At 36.3% G+C, this 19429-nt stretch overlaps 5 protein-coding genes across 9 annotated transcripts in view; 3 read left to right on the top strand and 2 right to left on the bottom strand.

Moving 5' to 3' along the window:
- LOC107222515 overlaps positions 1-1161 on the bottom strand; it is a 28992-nt gene extending 27831 nt beyond the window's left edge. The window contains exon 1 of the mRNA XM_015661923.2: positions 1119-1161. The gene's annotated coding sequence lies outside the window, so the exon portion shown is untranslated. The remainder of the gene's footprint in view (positions 1-1118) is intronic.
- LOC107222517 (anaphase-promoting complex subunit 2) lies at positions 21-3707 on the top strand. Its single transcript, XM_015661924.2, has 8 exons — positions 21-143; positions 459-897; positions 1292-1530; positions 1625-1805; positions 1893-2118; positions 2209-2393; positions 2479-3024; positions 3101-3707. The coding sequence occupies exons 1-8, from the start codon at positions 42-44 to the stop codon at positions 3538-3540; spliced, it is 2358 nt and encodes a 785-aa protein (XP_015517410.1). The 5' UTR covers positions 21-41; the 3' UTR covers positions 3541-3707.
- Positions 120-16043, bottom strand: LOC107222513. Of its 2 annotated transcripts, XM_046731284.1 has the most exons (7): positions 15936-16043; positions 14563-14673; positions 10923-11002; positions 9702-9795; positions 8793-8859; positions 6954-8392; positions 120-131 (listed from the first exon to the last, which is right to left on the bottom strand). In XM_046731284.1, exons 1-6 carry the CDS (start codon positions 16026-16028, stop codon positions 7104-7106), a joined length of 1734 nt encoding a protein of 577 aa, XP_046587240.1. In that variant the 5' UTR covers positions 16029-16043; the 3' UTR covers positions 120-131; positions 6954-7103. The 2 variants fall into 2 exon arrangements, with proteins under 2 accessions (XP_046587240.1, XP_015517398.2); XM_015661912.2 differs by lacking the exons at positions 120-131; positions 14563-14673; positions 15936-16043 and adding an exon at positions 12569-12734 and having other exon boundaries at positions 7104-8392.
- Positions 4086-7073, top strand: LOC107222521. Of its 2 annotated transcripts, XM_046731300.1 has the most exons (7): positions 4087-4294; positions 4506-4632; positions 4717-4863; positions 4977-5101; positions 5195-5433; positions 5617-5815; positions 5896-7073. In XM_046731300.1, the coding sequence occupies exons 1-7, from the start codon at positions 4238-4240 to the stop codon at positions 5926-5928; spliced, it is 927 nt and encodes a 308-aa protein (XP_046587256.1). In that variant the 5' UTR covers positions 4087-4237; the 3' UTR covers positions 5929-7073. The 2 variants fall into 2 exon arrangements, with proteins under 2 accessions (XP_015517416.2, XP_046587256.1); XM_015661930.2 differs by having other exon boundaries at positions 4086-4294; positions 5617-7073.
- LOC107222527 (longitudinals lacking protein, isoforms H/M/V) overlaps positions 15041-19429 on the top strand; it is a 14660-nt gene continuing 10271 nt past the window's right edge. Inside the window, exons 1-4 of one of the 3 annotated variants that reach the window (XM_015661936.2) lie at positions 15041-15242; positions 16780-17128; positions 17827-18180; positions 18735-18864. In XM_015661936.2, the coding sequence (XP_015517422.1) occupies positions 16817-17128; positions 17827-18180; positions 18735-18864 (796 nt within the window). In that variant the 5' untranslated portion in view covers positions 15041-15242; positions 16780-16816. Of the gene's footprint in view, positions 15243-15283; positions 15715-16779; positions 17129-17826; positions 18181-18734; positions 18865-19429 lie in introns of those variants that run through there. The other 2 variants (XM_046731285.1, XM_015661935.2) reach the window with 2 other exon arrangements.

The raw sequence follows: 19429 nt of genomic DNA, 5'->3' as shown, positions 1-19429 counted from the left end.
GTCGAATTGACATTAGGATCACTAAACACCTGCCAAACTGTATGAACATTGCTGCAGATATGGATATGGCGGCAATAAATGCCGCGTCTGAGCAGGACGTACTCTTAAAAATCGAATATGCTTTTCCGATCCTCAGACAGAAGGTATTTCAATTACTCATCCCTCTATTTTTCGTTGGTGTATCATCACTAGTTATTTAGTCTAATCAAAGAGTCGTCAATCTTTAGGCACGGTTTTCGATTTTGTTAAGGTTATGTTTACGATCTGCGTTATGAATTTTCAAACTCAAACATTTACACTGTTGTCATCTAATATCGTTATCTACGGCTAATTACGAGGATTACAAATATATTATTGGATCGAATTAAGATAGTTTTAAATTTTGTCAAGGTTCTCATTATTTGTTTGAAATCTTCATATCGGAGAGTAATCGTACCTGTCATTCCATTATTATACAGGTACTCAGCGAATGTTCTGACGAACAGTTTACCGATATACTCAAGCAAATAAATGATTTGAAACTGTTGGGAAGAATTGAGGAAATAGTTATACAAAGTATAGAATACTATATTCGTCAACACGTAGCTCCAGACTTCTGGAGTAATTTTAGCAGTACAACAAATGAACAACATGGATTTGAATGCTTCAAAAACGCCGTTGACGGCTTGTATTCCAGCTTAATAGAGTTTCTACCGATGTTAAAACGACTAGAACAACTTGTACAAAGCAAGGAGTCTGATGGATCGTTCTATGGGGAAAACAATATTTTAGGACAGTTTAAACTTATTGTTAAAGCTACGTTATTGAGTCAACTTGCATTGAATCATGAAATAATCATAGAACACTTCTATAGAATTGCATTCAATGTGTTCTGTAATACTGACACCTCACCGCAAGGTGAGTTGTTTGAATTAAGGGAAAAAGAAGTAATTGCTCTTTTCACTATTTCTGCTCTATTAATCGATCACTTGGTATAACAAGTATGAAAATTTCTAATTCAACTGGCTGTAGTAAATCTAATTTTAACAAATTCCGATCATCAGTCAGTGTTAAGTTCCAGATTACACACCAATTAGTATTAATGAGTTACAAGACCAGTCTGCAACTTGTAAACGTACAATGATTCAGTCGATAGTTTCAATCAATATTCAAATTCTTCAAAACGCTTTGCTTCAGCGCTATTTATCAGCTTCCAATCTATTCCACCCCAATTTTTCTACTGAAAAGAGTAAACCTATCTTGTTCCTCATCGCCTTGGATCCACTTAATGACAGAATTATTTTTCGTGCAGATGATTCAATTGGTAGTCACAGCCTCTGCAAAGGTTGCAATCGGGAAATAGATGACTGTCAGTGCCAAGCAATAGTATACATATTTCATGAAACAAATCGGAAGTTAATCGAGCTTGAACTGCTCGAGCGATTAGTTGGAAATGTCTTGACTTCGCTGATAAATATCCGCATTGAGAGTCATGTCAATAAAGCGTGTGAGAGCAGTTTTGATGTATCACAATTAACGTTTTTGGAAAACGTAAGTGTACAAGAGTCTGAAATTTTTGTGAAACATCGACTCGCTCACCGAAACAACACTATTGCCTAGAATAACAATACTTTGTATTCCACAGTGGCTCGAAACAGTTGTTATGAGCTGGCTAACAAGAATATATTCTGGAGGCTCTTCAAAATCCCCTTCTTTGAGCAGTAAAACGCGCGAGACAATTAATAAATTCAAATACAAATTGTCCCATTTCCTTTACGAAACATATACGCGAACGAGAATTGATCAGCTGTTCAACATCATTATAGGTAAGGAAACAATAACCGTGATTAAGTATCTACTTGCACAAATACCGTGATATTTCCAAGCCAGGTAAATATATTTCGAAATTTTAGAATACCCTGAGTCACAGCCGGCAATAGAAGACTTACGAGTTGGTTTGGAACGAACAGATCTACGCAAGACGTTGGTTGAAAGTTTACAAGATGCTCTGAAAACAAGGCTACTACATCCAGGTGTAAATACCCCTGATATTTTAACGGCGTACATAGCAGCCATAAAAGCTTTGAGACAGTTAGATCCAACCGGCGTTCTTTTGGAAACTGTTACGCAACCAGTAAAGTAAGTTAATATTCTATTACCCTCTCAGGTCAGATTAAATACCCACATCTCCAGTATATTACAACAAATTTATCTCTTACTTACAACCAGGCAATACCTGAGGAGTAGAGAAGACACGGTAAGATGCGTGGTTAGTGGTTTGTTGGATGATTCCCCTAGCGACTTAGCTGATGAATTGGTGAAGGGCGAATCGTTGCAGCTGGAAGAAAGTTCAGTCGACGAGGAAGACGAAGACTGGGAAAAGTGGATGCCAGATCCAGTCGATGCAGATCCTTGTAAGCTAGGTTTGCATTTTAATATGAGAAGCTGCATAAGTTTTATATTTTTGTAACCCGATCTTTGTGTGATCCTAATTTTCAGCCAAATCATCCCAACGCCGAGTATCGGATATAATTTCCATGCTGGTTAATGTTTACGGAAGCCAAGACCTGTTCGTTAATGAATATAGAACTTTATTAGCAGATAGACTACTTTCACAGCTAAATTATCATACTGAAAGAGAAATTCGTCATTTGGAATTGCTCAAAAGACGTTTTGGAGAAAATCAATTACACTATTGTGAAGTGATGCTCAAAGACGTTTACGACTCAAAAAGGATAGATGGGAATATACAGTCGGATTCCAGTTACTGTGTCGAAGCACACCTTTTCCCTACCTCTGCGCTCATTCTATCGGCTCAATTTTGGCCGCCTTTCAAGGAAGAGTGGAAATTAGAATTGCCAAAAGCTGTTCAGGATCAGCTAGCTAAGTACATGAAAGCATTTGAAGCTCTTAAAGGGAACAGAACGCTATGCTGGAAGCCTCATTTAGGAAATGTAAACCTGGAAATAGAATTGAAAGACAGGAAATTGAACATGAATGTCACACCTATCCACGCTACAATCATTATACACTTTCAAAATAAAAGTGAGTACTAAAGCACGTTTGTAAATACGGTGAAGATCTTATTACTTATTAACCATGTTAATATTTGTATCTCAAGATGAATGGACGATCGACGAACTGAGTGAAGCAATGCACGTCCCAGCAACTGTACTCCGTCGTAAAATAACGTTCTGGGTATCCCAAGGAGTTTTGAAAGAGATCTCAAGCGATAAGTTTTTACTACAAGAAGAAAGTGCAACTAAAAATCGGTCGACAGCTGAAATTGTTGAAGAAGAGGAAGTAGAAAGTGCAATGGCTTCGGCTAGTGATCAGAGGGAGGAGGAATTACAAGTATTTTGGTCATACATCGTTGGAATGCTGACGAATTTGGATTCTATGCCCTTGGAGCGAATACACCAAATGTTGAAAATGTTTGCCTCACAAGGGCCAGGTGCTGTGGAATGTGGTTTACCAGAATTGAGACATTTCTTGGACAAAAAAGTTAGAGAACATCAGCTGTTATTTTCTGGTGGATTATATAAATTGCCTAAATCGTAATGATTGTCTTTACGATGACCGAAAAATAATTAAAAATATAAAATAATTGTAGGCCTTTTGTAAGCCAAAGAAATCATATTGATTCGACTATGACAATTTTTTTATCATCATCAAAGTGTAATAATTATTGGTTTAGTTTTTGTATAGAAAATATACCTTACAAATAGTAAATTGTAATTTTTTGACAAAGTTTTTTCCTACTTATTTTCGTACAGCTTAAAATTCAAGCTTATTGAATAATTGTAAAAATAATTCTTGATAACTATTTTACAATCATCTTATTTTTTGGAAATTTATTGTTGAAAGTAAGGAGTAAACTGTTATCAAAGTTTAAATGAGCTGTCGTATTACATTAATATTGATTTTTTACTGCAAACTTTCTGATTTATCAAGCTGCAACTCTACACATAAAGAGATGTTCGTAATCGTAGTATGAAATCGTAGTATGAAATTCAGTAGGTAAAGTATGAAACCTCTAAGAGATAAATATCGTATTGAAACACAATAACTGAGTTTTATCAGAAAAATCCAGATACCATGATATCAGCGTCAGTCAGTGTGAGTGGGTGGGTGTCTTGATGTGAGATCATTTATTGAGCATTGATTAGATATTTGCAGTATTCCCGCATATCAAAAGGCGTAAAACGTATTACAATTAACAGGAGGCAAATTCAGCAGATAGAGAGTCGATTGCCAAATGGCGGTCTCGTCACTTGTTCGACCTTTGTGCCTTTGTTTAGGCACATTGGGATTGGTAAGAGTCTAATTATACTGTATTTCATAATATATTCTAAAACAATAAGCGCTATCAAACTTATGAACGAAATTAAACCGCACGAACTTTCAGATGATGTGAAAAAAATGGATTCGTAAACGTGCTTCACATTATTGTACCGATATGTGTTAATCAATTTTTGAACTCTTTTATATTAAACTCTGTGCATGTGTAAAAATTTATGGCTTAGGTACAAGGATTGATACTCTGTATACTCACTCTATTGGGTGTTCTGGTACATCTTTGTGTAATCACAGTGGATTCCGATGAAACTTTCAGCACTTTTGTACCGCTTGTAGTAGGACTATACTTTCAAGGTAATTCTACAATTGCTGATTAAAAATCATTGGTACTTCACTGAAGTATGCAAAGTATAATAACACCAACATTTCTCATTACAGGGGCAGAATGTCAGGTCTACAACACTACGGTACTTTCAGACGATTACTTTTTAAACCTTGTCACACCAGAATGGCTGTTTATTTGGATGGCAGTTTACGTTGGAGTTTCTGGACTCTGGATCATCTTTAGTACACTGATAATGAGCGGTATGTACTGGAATATTAACTTTTTACGAAATTGCGACATACATGCATTGTGTACTCCAGTTACCGAATTATTGTGACCCTAGCTTAGAACATGAGTTTATAATTTTGCGTAGGATGTGTGTACAGAAAAAAAATTCTGCATTACTTCCTCCCATGTTGGATTATACTAACACTTGGAAATTGTACGATGGATCTCGTATTAGCTGTCTACTTCGGATTTGATTTCACCGATCTTATTGTAAGTATTGTTGCATGCTTATTCAAATGACGTCGAATGTTGTGTTAAGGTTCAGGATCCACACTAAATGTACTAATTTAAAATTTTTTATAGTCCAATGCTTCCGAAATCTATGGAACATCGCTGGTGCCTGTTGTTCCTTTTGCCATGATGATTTTAAGCGTGAAAGGTGGCGCTTTATGGGTAATAAATTTTATTGGCAGTATATTCGCTATAGTTGCATTGCACAACTTTGTGAAACACAAAGATGATCGTAAGCCACTGTTTTTGGAAAGAGCTGGATTTCTTGACCAAAATCCAATCGATGGTTTTGCACCAATTGAAGTGCCAAGGTAATTTCCAATTTTTTATCCTTATGATTCCTGACATATATAATATTTAATCTATCAATTGGATATGACCAATGGAAAAGACTATCCAAAACTATTAATGGACATTTAAGTGAACAGCCTACATGACTATGGTTGATATGCTTTCTTTTGTAAAACGATCGAATTGTGCTTTCGTTTATTTAGGCCAACGTCGCTTTTGCTCAACACAAACTCAAAGAAAACAAATATTTCAACAATTCCAACGCTCCATAGTTATTATGTGAATCATCAAGACACTAGAAGCGAACTGCAATCTCCAATTTCGAATATTTCACCATTGGATACATGGAGAAAGCCGATTTTGAGGGATATTCCAGATCCTGATTACAGTCCAACATCGACGGTAACTGGTTTGAAAAATGCAACGGATTCTCAATCTACCCGGCAACAGCAGAGTCTATATAATCCAACTTTACCTTTAAGGCCAAGTTTGAAGAAGAGTCAACAGAGCTATGAAAGGAAGGAGGATATTAGTCTATAGAATCATAGGAAGGGCATGTTGTATTCAACGATTACTGGACAACTCTATGTTATCACATCAAACGAATACCAACTGAAAAATAGTAACAGGTATCAGAGCACAGTTGTATTTTCCTTTACTAGTGAGGTGCGGTATGATTTGTGGTTTTAAGTTGCGATCATGGGAATTTCTCTAGAAAATTAACTCATCTCTTTACAACTATCAGTCAAAACGAATAATTTCAATTCTTATAATCTGTAGTACACAGATAGGTACTTCATATTCTTCGACAAAGTGAAATTATTTCTTCTAGTTACCATTTCTGCTTAAAAAACTGAGATGAATACAAAACGCGGTCAACAATTTTTGTGATTGATTCAGTGTGGAGATCTCTATTTATATTTCAATAGTGAAATCCTAAGCTGTAGCTAGTGTCGTTGCACATATTATTAAGAAAGTGTCTTCTGCATGTGTGACAATGAGTCCCTGTTCCTAAACTACGTAATTTCATCTATAGGTATTTCATATATTCTTTAATTTTAATAGACAATTAAAAAGATATTGAAAGTATACGATATCACTTGTGTCGCATAATTAGAAGAGTGAAAAAATCCATATCATAATTTATTATTCAATGATGTTGAAGAGGCGTATGGAGAGCAAGAATCGTCTAATTTTCTGTTTCTTCTAGATATTATTAGATGCTGTATAATTCACGTACACTGTAATTACACGATGAAAATTATTTATCTACTTATAACACTTTTATCAAATACAATATATTTTATAGTTCGGAAATAATTATGTACATACACACTTTCACGCGCATTGATCTGACATTTTTAAAAGTTCATGAAATAATCAATACTCTCAAAACTATAGATATACTATAATTATAGTCAATCGCTTACGCGTTAATATACTCTTGATATAATTGAACGTGCGTAAAAACAAGGAAATCGTTGTTTAAAAATGTTGCAAAACACCATTTCTAACAATAGCGTTAATTAATACAAATGACTCGCCGATCTTCTGAGCCCTTTCGTTTTCCGGCCTCCAGCACCAAATCACATCTTACAATAAATAGCAAGGATTGCTTGGTGTCAATAAATGCAGCAAGTTACCGCAGTCCGTGTACAAATCAAATGAATCAAAATTGAACATTCCGGACTCAACGTCCTAATTGATACGGTTCACCAGAGATGACGTACTTCTTTGGCATGTGATTGACGAATGATTTATACCGCTTTATAATCTTTGTGAAACCATTTTTCTGCGGGATATGTCGTTTGTAAGTAACTCTGTGTCCTACGGCGTACGGTGAATTAGCAAATCCTTTAATGTTATGATCGGGGTATCTCTGCTGCTGATATGAATGCGTAGGCGGTCTCTGAGGCGGTTGAACAACTTGAATTCCCCCAGAACCGAAACGCCCGCGAGCAGAATACACGGGTCTAGAACTGTAAGGATGGTAGGAATTCGGCCGCCTCTGATAAGCATCGCGGTACTGCGTTTTCTGCGAGCTTGATCCAAGAGATCGACCAATCCAAGAAGTCGAAGGGTACTTCCTCTGTCTTCCGTAACTCGGAGGCCTTCGACCGACGGTTGGATTTTTTTTCTGCTGCTGTTTATGACCATAAATTGGCTTGCCATTGGTCCCATAATTAAAATAATTGGATCTTAGATACCCGCCGCGATAAGGATGCCGTTTTCTTCCCTGTTCCAGATTCCCTTTGTGGATTTGGGGCGCGGCATAATCATCAACGTATTTCGTTGGCTCCCGGAGTCCAGGATTTGAGTCCCACGAGTAATCATCGCCTCCGCCAGGAACCCCGAAGCTGTTCGTCCTGACATCCTCCAGACGTTCTTCCCTGACGTCATGCTTCACGTACTTCTCCTCAATCATTTCTCGCTTCGGATGGAGGAAATCGTTGTAGTCTTTAGGCCGATAAAGTCGCCCCCCTCTGACATCTTCGTCATCGGCGTCATCGAATGAGGGCGGGTTATACCCCATGGTTTCCGCCATGGGGTCATAGTACTCATTCTCCTTGGAACCACCGTTACCGGTTTCCGGCAATCCGCTGTTGAACCTGCTCAAAAGGCTGTCGCGATATTTCTCGTAGAGTGAGCCGTCATTCGGGATCTTCGTATCCTCAGCGTCGTCTTCGTTATATCCGCTCTTCACTTTCTGCGGAAGTATCTGTATACCTGCACCCTTCGAGTCGCGGATACCAAAATCGCTGTACATGTCCGGCTTCGAGGACGCAGAATCCGTCGAAAACGTCGCTGACGATGTTGCCGAATTGTACTTCTTCGGACGCAAGAACGATATGTCCTTGTAAGTTCGAGATTTTGGGGTCGTGATATCGATTGCGGACATGTCCGGATGCGTCGTCACCATGTCAACGTTACTGCTGGCCTCATTTATACTCTCTCCAGAGTCCATTGCCTCCCATTCACCTATTTGCGATTGAAAATTTTTCACTTTGATTAAAGGGTTCGAATATTTAAAACAAATTTTATCGGTGATACTTTTTCTAAAAAGGACCATTCAAGTATCAGCTAGCGCTAAAACTAGCTAAAAGGTAGTTGATCACGATGTGACTGTAAATAAGATTTCTGCCATTCCCAGGTAACGAATCGATTTTTCAATAAACTTGTCAAAAAGTTTGCAAAAAATGCGATAGCTAATACTTGAATGGCCTCAAACTTATGTAACACTTCTTCAATTCATGCATGGACTTATTGAAATAGAATTTTTTCCGACTGACGTTCACAAATTTAGGTATTACGTGGTCTTCTAAAAACATGCGGTAGTACGTAAGGATATTTTAACATTTTGAACCTTAACGATACTCACCGCACTCGACGGCACAAGGATACATCATTTCCTTCTCTCCCTGATAGTAGAGCGGATGTAGATGATGCTATAAATTAAAGCTTGAAATTCACAATTGCATGGTCAATCGTGTATGGTACTTTGTAGATGAGCTTTGCGATAAGTCGTAAACACATGCCAAGGTTCAGCATTTAATTATAATAATTTGTACACGGTATCAACCGGTTACGCCGTAGCGCATATATCATTAATTACGCATCATGGATGTAAATTGGAAAGGGATTTCTCGAGCTGACGTAGTGTGACGATCATTTTATTCGGAATCTAGTTCAATTTCAAGAATGATCCGAATAATTAGCCTGAGACTAGATAAAGAACGATTGTGATACTTCCTCGATTAGTTTCAGCATTCTAGGCACGTCCGTACCTTCACACTTTCTCGGCGAATTTAAAAAATAGAAGAAAACTTCGTCAGAAATAACGGACCACTTGTTATATTATACGCAGTATCATTCGAATCGAGATACTTTCAATGATTACAAACTAGTCTATAACATCAAAGTACGTGCATCAGGATGTTTCTGAAAAAAATATTTTGTCATTTTCTGCCATGGCAATCCCTAAAAAGTTTGTTTAAGTTAAAAGAAAAATTCTGGCAAAAGATGAGCGTCCTACGTTATGTGGAAGATCACGCTCAGATAATTTTTCGCCTTTATACATTTTTTTAAGTTCACGAAGAAACGTGAATACATTTTTTTTATCGCTTACATCAATCGTAATATCAATTTACGTCACAAAGAAGATCCACACTTGTAGTATTAAGTCGAAAGAAAATCGTAAATTATTTTACATACATGCACAATCAGCCGGTCGAAAGCTTCATGCCGTATTTCGCCAAGAAAGTTAAGACAAAGTGAAAAAACAACTTACTCCGTATCCAACGCCCGCAGTGACTTCGCTTTTCGGGTAAGAGTATTTCTTCATCATTTTATCCATCAGCGAGTTCGGACGAGGCAGCGTTTTTCTGCAAATGATATGAAACCTATACATTATAAGAATTTACCTTGTACAGTACTGCAACGTTTAAATAGCGTGAAAGTATACTCGAACGTAAAGCGATCGGTTTGTCGCGCAAGAAATTACGTCCTGTGACGATTTTCTCACGGTATATACGTGTGTAAACAGTATGAGCGAAATTTTTTGATTATTTTTTTTTTATTTGGTTTCTGATACGAGAAAATTTATACTTTTTCAGCCTAATTGATGTTTATTGTAATTCAATTTGGTAACTCATTGCCTGTAATCAATGATAGTTGTTACAAGAAACAAAAAAAATAGTCAAAATTATACAGTAAAATTATTTGATTATTAGCAAGGTTTCGAGTTGATCGTTAATTGGCCTGAAATTCTGTATGTTTTGAAAAAACGAACAGCCGTGCTCTGATCTCTTTAAACCGAATGATTAGAAAATGAAGAACTATACCGTGACTGTTCGAATAAATATAAATAATCAAGCGTGAACGATCTTTTACGTGTTTGTAAAAACGAAGAGAAGAAGCAGAGGTGCAGCACTGAGTCGTGTCATATTATTCTCTCACCGTTGAGGAATTAACATAACGGGTAACTGGCACTAGCGGGCCACATGTATCCATGACATGTACACAATTATACAAATATACACGCATTCATTTACCACACAAATACCATGTCGAAGTAGATTTTAATCGTGACATTACACTGCTACTATACTTCTTCATGTTTATTTTTTGCCCTGAATTTCACCAGAATCGTACTAACAATGGATTATACCTGTACATTAACTTTACGCACATATTTATTAAGATAAGAGGATATAAGGAGTGTCCGTGTGGATGTTGGTGCATAAATTATGTAGGTAATGTATCTAAGAAAAATGCTTGAAATATTTTATCCAGCAAAGATTTATATTATAGGGTTTCCTTTTGATTGCATAAAGTTTATATACCTTTGCGCACGAAAACGTCGTGCAGTGGATCATAATCGTAACCGTTTGAATCTAACATCATATTTATCCTTTCAGCTATCATTCGTCATTGGTACTGGTCCTATTACCGTCGTATTTTTTATTTACTAAGATCACAAGTGTATTCTATACAGGTATGTATAACTTACGTGAAATCCTGCTTCTTTTGCTCAGCTGTGAATCCGTGACTAATTAAATTAATCACCAACAATGAAACCCACCGCAAGCTCTGGAACAGTAACGAATGATTGATTTTTCTAGGGCTTACAATGATTAACTGAACTATAAGGACTCTCCGTCTTTCGTGAAATATTTTTTATAATTTTCAAAGCTACTAATTGTTAATCACGAACGAAAAAAATTATTCTAGACGAGTTGATGACGCATGGTTCTAGGCTTTTCGTCAACGTTTTGTACAGTTTTGCCCTGTTTGAACGAGGTTGAAGTTAGTAACTTTACTTAACGAAACTTTGAGAGAAAATCATTATTTTCTTATTTTTCTGGGGATTTTGGTGGAACTAGGATTGGTAAACATAACTATATTTCGCTTTGTTAGGGTTTACTGAATTTCAAACAATTCGAAAATTGCGAAATAACAATTTTTTCTCAGCATGAATGGTTACGATAACGTTGCCAACTTCAAAGTGATCTTTTTGAAGAGACATAATACTTTTACAACCCTAGCGTGAATTTCATTGTTCAAGAATGCTGAATGTTACAGGTAACAATTAACAACAGCAATAAAAATACGTTTAGTTCCGTAGACAGGGAGAAAGATTTTTATACAAAATAACCGATTGTCAATAGCGAAATACTTGAAGATCAATCGTATTGAAGTTAGTAACGTTATCGTAACGATTCATGCTGAGGAAAAACCGTTATTTCGCGTTTTCGCAATTGTTTGAAATTCAGTAAACCGTAATAAAACAAAACACACTCACATTTAAAAATCTTAGTTCGTTAAAAATCATTATAAATTTAGAAAATCGTAATTTGTTCTACGATAGAGTTAATAACTTCATACTCGTGAAGATCATATCTCAACCGTTTGTACATTGTACAGAATATCCTCAAATAATTTACAGTGTTGATGAAGCTTATGTACTGTTTGCAAGATTGTGATTTATATACTCTAATAATATTTACGCAAGTGATCACATAACAAAAATTAATGTGAACAGTAAATCAAATGAATGTAGGTATAAATCACTGAAATAGTATTTCTATATTTCAGTGGTACAAATATAGTGACTTGGAGCAATAAGTTCCGATCAAATTGACAGCAATTTTATTACAATACAATAATTGACGTATTAGATCATGTTTCCTACGTATTCTCACGATCGTTCTGAGCGAACTGTCAAAATTTGATATTTTGATCCCGTATATAACGACTAACAATATTTGCCACCTACACATGAAGAGGTCATAATACTTCGCTTTACATTTTAACATCACAACATAGACTCGCGATTGATTTTTCTTATAATTAACAATTTTCTTTGTCCATTCGCAATATAACGGTTGCCCATAATCCCAGCCCCTTAATATATTCAGCACTAATCTCAATGAATATTCATACACTCGAGGAGTTTCATCCCACACGCACAGTGATGTAATTGTAGATTAATATAATTTTTCAACACTCTCTAAAATTTTAAAAACTTCGAGATCGTGCGCGATGTAAATATAATATGCACGCAGTGATCACAAACTGTTGAAATTGACAAAACAAGAATCAAGAAACCAAAAACAAAATATCAAAAAACGTGTATAATTCTAATGATCTTCGTACCGCGATTTGGAATCGCATTTTGTCTTGGCAAAACACTGCAGATATATCTATATTATTGGTACACGTATGTTCACTTCGTCTTCGGAGCAGGATCCCGCTGTTTCGCCGAGGCGGGCGCGTATGAAAATGAGCTGCGACCCGAGGAGACGCGGTCTTTTGTTTATCATCTTTACGGTTGTTACACGCTCCACTTAGTTTACATCAAAGTTAGACGCGATGAGATCCACCTCCCGTTTCTCCAATCTCGCGGGTGTAACGCGTCTGAATCGGTATAATGACTGCAGGATTAAATCCCCTGCAGCGGCACCGCGACGCACGTCTGCCGATGAATCGCGAGCTTCTCCGATCTGTCCAGTGAAAAGAAAGTTCTTCCAGTCCAATCGGAATGTCCGAATAAACATCTGAAATTACAATTTTTAGATACCACCATTTTTTTTTTTTTTTTGCTAAGCTTTCGGAAAGAGAGAAATGGAGAGGAGGGGTGGGGGATCATTCTCGGTCCAAATTGGTCCAGATCCAGGATTTCGACCATATTCCGAAGTAGCTTTGGCCGCCATCTTGAATTTATGGCTTAAGTCGGGGAATATCGGTTGTTGTATACAAAAATTTGTCACGAGCAAAGTTGTAAGAGAATTAAATTTTCTATAAATTTAGTTGTGACAATTTTTAGTCAAATGTTGCAAATGGGGAGTTATTTGACAACAATGAATCCTTCCATAAATTCAAGATGGCGGTCGACACTCCTGCCAAATCTGGTAAGAAATTTTTATTTAGACTACCCATGACCCCCCTCCCTGCCCTCCAAGGAATTTTAGAAAAAGAAAATAGTGGTATTGAAAAGTTATAATTTCAAATGTACATTCCGACTGATCTACCGATGTTTAGTTTAACGCGTCTTGCCATGGTTATGATTTGCTTCGCCACTTTCTGCACCTGCAACTATGCATCAATCTATAGGACGCCGTTTCCTAAACTTGATGCTTCGGCGGATTCGCGCGGTCGCGTAACAACCGTTTAACAATTGAAATACCACGCTCACTTTATTCGACTTATTGCAAGTTTCGGCAATCATAATCATAACGAGTGCTCGACCAGAAAATTGAATTTCATTCAACACAACTTACGATACGTAATTTGTTATACCGGCCTGCAATTAGCTTATATAGTATATGCAACTTCGAGACCTGAAGCGAAATTGTGTACGATTCAGTTGAAACCAATCAGATTTATATCTGCCGCCATGCGCGAAGTAAAGCTCTCGTTTTCTACGGCACCGGAATAACTGAATTTCACTTATTTTCAACAGTTTTATATAGGATGTATAATGTTAATATATAGTTATACAAAATATATCCCCGTAAATTATTGAATCGTAAAATATACTTAATTCATCATTTTCAAAATTGTTTATTACAATTGTAATTCCATAAAATTAATGTCACGTCAAATCAGATACATTATAACCGAATCTTGAAAATGAATAAACTATACATACATATAATATTTGTCCCAAGTGAAAATAAATAGAGATAAGAAATTATTCATGTCCATTAATCAGCAGTTATACTTTCGAACTTGTGGTATATTAATTTGCTCATCTATTTGAATTTCTACCATTAGTTTCTCAACGGAGCTGTGAATAATGCACACAAAATAAATAAAAATAATTGTGAAAGCGAGTAAAATCAAATTCCCTTTCGACAACGAATCGATGGTTTGCTGATTTTCGCCAAGCGGCTACACTGGAATTTCAAGCCAGTAATGCGGAAAATTAATATAAGGTATTGGTCATGACTAACAACTGCTGTTAATTTGCTTCGCTATGCAGGCTTCCATTTCATGATAGACAATATATTTCCAACCATTCTAATATAAAATTTTTCAAGCACATGCCACTGCAAAAAATGTTGTTCAGAGAAGACGCATCGATTATGTCCATTCATGATCATTTTTCAGTCAACGGTACGGATCGCGTGTAGTGAAAAATTTCAGACCTCCACCAGTTCCGGCTTGAAAATGGCGATCCACTCGTCGTCAGCCCCATCGAAAAAATCAATGAGCTCCACCAATCTCTTCTTTTCTCCTTTACTCCGTCCACAAATAAACTGAAAATAATGCATTATACGTCATAATAAACTCCAACTGTAATTTTCGTTTTCATTATTCAACGTTCTGAAATAACAGGGTCAAATGACGATCGTTAAAAGCAGAATTACGGCTTACAGATCAACGAACTACAAAGACGATTTAGAAAAGATCACCTAACCTAGAAAAATTTATTTATAACGTTGTAAGAAATGATCGAATTGAGGAATAATTTTCTGTCGTAATGGATTTGAAAATCGTATACGCTCGTTGATATAATCAATCGGGAAATTGAACTTGAGTGCGTGCGCCATGGAAGTGAAGTTTGCAAAATTGACGAGAGATGGCAGCACAAACACGAATGGTAAATATATTGATCAAGTTAGACTTTATTAATGCAGGTAATCTTAGCGTCGAACGAATTGACGTGTCATCCGTTGATACTTATAAAAAATATCAATTTCGGTGTTAAAAAGAGTTAAAATAATCCGGGGATATTACAACTACGTAATAGGTTGGCTTATGACGTCATTCGTGAGTTACACCAGCGTCATCGGACAGTCTATTGTGGAAAATTTACCAGATCAAGGTAACTTGCAATAAAATTAATAAAATCCCGTTCGCGATTCGTACGGACCTCAGAGGACAGTTAGTTCGAAGATAGGCGAATACCGTGGGAAACAGGCTCCGTTTATCAAAGAACCATTTTGTTCAGCCTCGGCCGAACTCCCCTCTTAACCCCCGTTGCTTTTCGGACCGACTTTAGCGATCGCGTAAAACTGCTCATCAATATAGCATGTAAACAGACTGCTGGTCATAAACAATCCTATGGCGTTCAAGTGATCGATAATACGAACTCGATCATCATTTCAACCATTTTCTCTCCCAAGTCCGCACCTCCGCTTGCTTGCGTCGTCGGATTCGATAAATTCAGTGATACTTATATTCTTACCGTCGCCCGTCTTTCTGCACTTTGTTACACAGTTTCCGTCTCATCTTATTCTCCTTGTAGCCGTTAACCCCGAGTTACCTAGCAAATCGGCCTGCACTCGCTTAAATAGGTTGGTTCAAATAACAATCGTCATATTCATACAATCGAACTATTCTCTACTCATTTCATTTTCATTTAATATATACTCCGAATACATGCCTGCTTCAATCTTAAACGTTTTTACATCGATATATACAGTGTTACATTGGGCATTGAATCATTATCGCGACCCTTTAATAACTGGAAGAGAAAATAATAATAATAATAATTATAATAATTATTATAACTTACATTGTCAACGAGCAGGGCTGGTAGCAAGTCACTTTTCGTCACTTTAGTCACTTTTGCTATTTCCGATTTGAATTTTATTGTCAAATTTTTCATAGACTTGTTTGAATTATCTTTTTTGGGAATTTTTTTTTTTTTTTTTGTATCTACTGTAATTCTACGTACCGCAATCTCAAGCTTTGCTCATGTTATTCGACGTTCAATTTTGTCGGTGAGATTAACGACGCCGCTTTGTTTATCCCAGAGTTATGATGTCATTTTGTTTGAAACAAGATTTGAAAATTTTACACTACTTTGATTGGAGTAATTGCAAATTTAAATAAGAATCCTTTGTAAATTTTCTCATCCACATTTCATACTTTCCGAGCCGTGCGTTTTAAGCGATATTACTAACTGGCAGGGAAAAATCTGTGAAAAATTGCTGTGCGAGATATGTCGTGCGTCGTGTAATGGCTAAACTGTAAATAAAATTCATCAAATTTTCCCTTTTCATATCACAAGAAATAGTATAAATCAAACTTGGTCAAATACATATTGAAACATGCAATTTCACTAATATTTCACGAATCATATCCTTACAACATTATTTCACGCAACAACTCTACGAATAAAGTTATTAAAAATATCGAGAATAATGAACATAGAGACATAGTGATTTAGTCTTCTAAATTTTTTTTGAATAATTCACCTGCTACCAGCCCTGTTTTAACTAATTGTTCTTCATTGTATTTCATTCCTCATTTTATTTTATTTATTTTTGTTAATCATTTCTGCACGTGACGGTGTGTGTGAGACATGTAGATTATTTTGTTATCAATTTTTTTTCCTCATTTTTCTGAACTTTCAGTTAAATTTCAAGCGTCACAACGGAAACCGTATTAAGGATGTCGATGCAGCAGTTTTGCCTCCGATGGAACAATCATCAGCCAAATTTCATATCAGTTTTCTCAAACCTATTGAACAACGAGACATTGGTTGACGTAACATTGGCAGCTGAAGGCAGACATCTCCAAGCGCATAAAGTTGTACTATCGGCCTGCAGTACATACTTCCAATCGTTGTTCACCGTCAATCCTTGTCAGCATCCGATCGTCATATTAAAAGACGTCAAGTTTTCCGATCTGAAAATAATGGTCGATTTTATGTACTACGGAGAAGTCAACGTGTCCCAAGATCAACTGCCCTCCATCATTAAGGTAAATATTATTACAGGGCTGGTAGCAAGTCATATTTGCCGTACAATGCTGCACTTAATTTTATTTAATTTTTTTTTTCCACATTCTAACATATCGCACACTATCAAACTTCATCCAAGTTATGCGTATCGTGTAATTTTTAATATCTAATTTACCAGGGAGATTAATGAGATTAGGTTACTCATTCCAAAGACCTTAGATCATTTCACTGCAAAGAAGTAATGAAATCTCATACCTAGCTTATTTTTTTTTTCTGTCTTATTTTTCTAATTGACCACATTTCATTCCAATTTTTACGATCTACGACTTCACTTAATATGAATACTTAGCAAGCAAAACGCTATTAGAAAATATTGCAATGTGGGAAATTTTTTAAGTCCTGTAACAGCAATTTGTTGACGAAAATGTGTAAGCAATTTTTTTCACCTACAGTACAAAGAAACAGTAAAAATAAGGATCAGATAGATTTTGAAAGAGCATAGCTGGGGTGAAGATTAAAGTTAAACAATTAACTGAATTAGTTTTGGTAATTGTTAAAGTCTACTTGTCATAAACAATAAACTCCCTATGAATCCTGGACGAAAATGTGAAAGTGGGATCGAATTTAAATTATTACGGTTAGATTTTACAATTGCTGTGAAATTTCTTGTCGTAGCCAGCCAGGAAATTGCCAAAAAGCTATTCATTGATTATTACAGACTGCCGAAAGTCTAAAGATTAAGGGCCTTGCTGAAATGCATACAGCCTCTGTAACCAAGTGGCCAAGTGGAAGCAGTGAACCCGGTGGAGGAGATCGAGGTGAATCTTGTTCTCCCAGTCCATCGCCATTGTCACCGTCGTTGCGACGAAAACGTCTAAGGAAAACATCTACTGGTTCAACTTCTGGTTCAGGTGAAAAGTCGGAGGAAATTAATGAGATAACACTGGTAGCGACCAACGTCATCAAACCTGAGCCGTCAATGATGTCTCAAGAAACTGGCGAACACTTACGACGACCTTTGAACGCTAGCACGGAATCACAAGGAAGTATCGACGAAGACCAGATATCAATTGTAAGTTGACAAATGTATTGCCTTATAGTCGTCAGAAGTGCACAGACTCTTACTCTACGATTATTCGTAATACAGGCTTTCCACTCAAGTCCCTAAGCACAGCTTTGTAGCCTATTTTTAAAAATTCAACCTGACTATTTACCACTTATTTCAGATTAAACACGGAGGTTTTTTTTACTATTCATTATTAACGAAACGCCCTGATCAAGTCCAGGAATAAATTGGTCAAATCAAGTATGAATATTGTTCAACACATTCGACAATTGATCCAGAATTCTCTTTCGTCGCTCTTTCTTTTAGGAAAAAAATTAGTAGAAAGCCTGTAACAAAATATATTTTATAGCTTGCTAATAATTTAAGAAAGTCAGTGCATGAAACGTTCTTTGTCAAAAATATTTAAGTCATTTTCATGGGTGTTGCTACATCTATAAAAATTCATGTCATTGTCAACAGTTGATGTATTCACGTTTACTGATTACGATAGATGATTATGATTTTATTCGACATGTCGCGACATTTTTGTGATGTAATTCAGTGTCGGATGTTTACTGCAGATGAGCAATATGGAAAGCAGTTCTGCTAATACACCGGCGCAGAGTGAAGCATCGATGCAAGATATAAGTCAACAATCCGGGGCTAATGCAGCACAGAGTTCAGCTGTTTCCCAGCCGCCAGCCCATCAAGGTAGGATACATTGAAAAATGTTTTTCCCTCTTCTATTAATCGTTGTCTGAATAATAAACGGTCTTTTGAATATTCAAAAAATAACATCACCACATTCGATAGTTTTACTTTCGTAATGACAATAATTCATACAAAGTCCCAAGCTAATAGAAATCCACCTCACAAATAATCATACTATATGTAGGATATTTTTGCCCACTTTAGTTAGCCCACGAACCTTGTGACATTCGATTTTGTTTTAAGTTTTAAATTTTACGCATCCTCATGAAAATATGTTTCGAAAATAATTCTCATGCATTCTTTGCGATGGAAAACGTTTTTTTGTTTCTTTTTCTTTATTCTTATTCCTAATGAAACCTCAAAATTCTCTTTTGTTGCAATTTTCCCTTCAGACTCGTTGCGATACAATTTCTAAACACTCAAGTACATCCATTGTAACATTCATATTCGCGGGAGAGTAGTTATTCTCGTAATTCAAATCCGGTGAAGATATTACGACGAAAAGCTGAAAAAATTCATAAAAAACCATTTTGACACCGGTATTGTTCATAAAAAAATGTACAAC

This window comes from Neodiprion lecontei, chromosome 2 (genome assembly GCF_021901455.1).
Source record: "Neodiprion lecontei isolate iyNeoLeco1 chromosome 2, iyNeoLeco1.1, whole genome shotgun sequence".
Lineage (NCBI taxonomy): Eukaryota > Metazoa > Arthropoda > Insecta > Hymenoptera > Diprionidae > Neodiprion > Neodiprion lecontei.
Note: the sequence above shows the minus strand (reverse complement) of the source record. Positions and strands in the feature narration are given on the sequence as shown.

Bases quoted from the DNA above. Each gene is read 5' to 3' on its own strand.
- LOC107222521 (XM_015661930.2), top strand. From the start codon at position 4,238: ATGGCGGTCTCGTCACTTGTTCGACCTTTGTGCCTTTGTTTAGGCACA. The intron at 4,633-4,716 runs GTAATTCTACAA...TTCTCATTACAG, and splicing joins AGTAGGACTATACTTTCAAG to GGGCAGAATGTCAGGTCTAC. The intron at 5,102-5,194 runs GTAAGTATTGTT...AATTTTTTATAG, and splicing joins TTGATTTCACCGATCTTATT to TCCAATGCTTCCGAAATCTA.
- LOC107222517 (XM_015661924.2), top strand. From the start codon at position 42: ATGAACATTGCTGCAGATATGGATATGGCGGCAATAAATGCCGCGTCT. The intron at 144-458 runs GTATTTCAATTA...ATTATTATACAG, and splicing joins TTCCGATCCTCAGACAGAAG to GTACTCAGCGAATGTTCTGA. The intron at 2,119-2,208 runs GTAAGTTAATAT...ACTTACAACCAG, and splicing joins ACTGTTACGCAACCAGTAAA to GCAATACCTGAGGAGTAGAG.
- LOC107222513 (XM_046731284.1), bottom strand. From the start codon at position 16,028: ATGAAAAATTTGACAATAAAATTCAAATCGGAAATAGCAAAAGTGACT. The intron at 11,003-14,562 runs GTCTGAAATTTT...TTACTGTTCCAG, and splicing joins TCAAGCCGGAACTGGTGGAG to AGCTTGCGGTGGGTTTCATT. The intron at 9,796-10,922 runs GTAAGTTATACA...TATCATTTGCAG, and splicing joins CAAAAGAAGCAGGATTTCAC to AAAAACGCTGCCTCGTCCGA.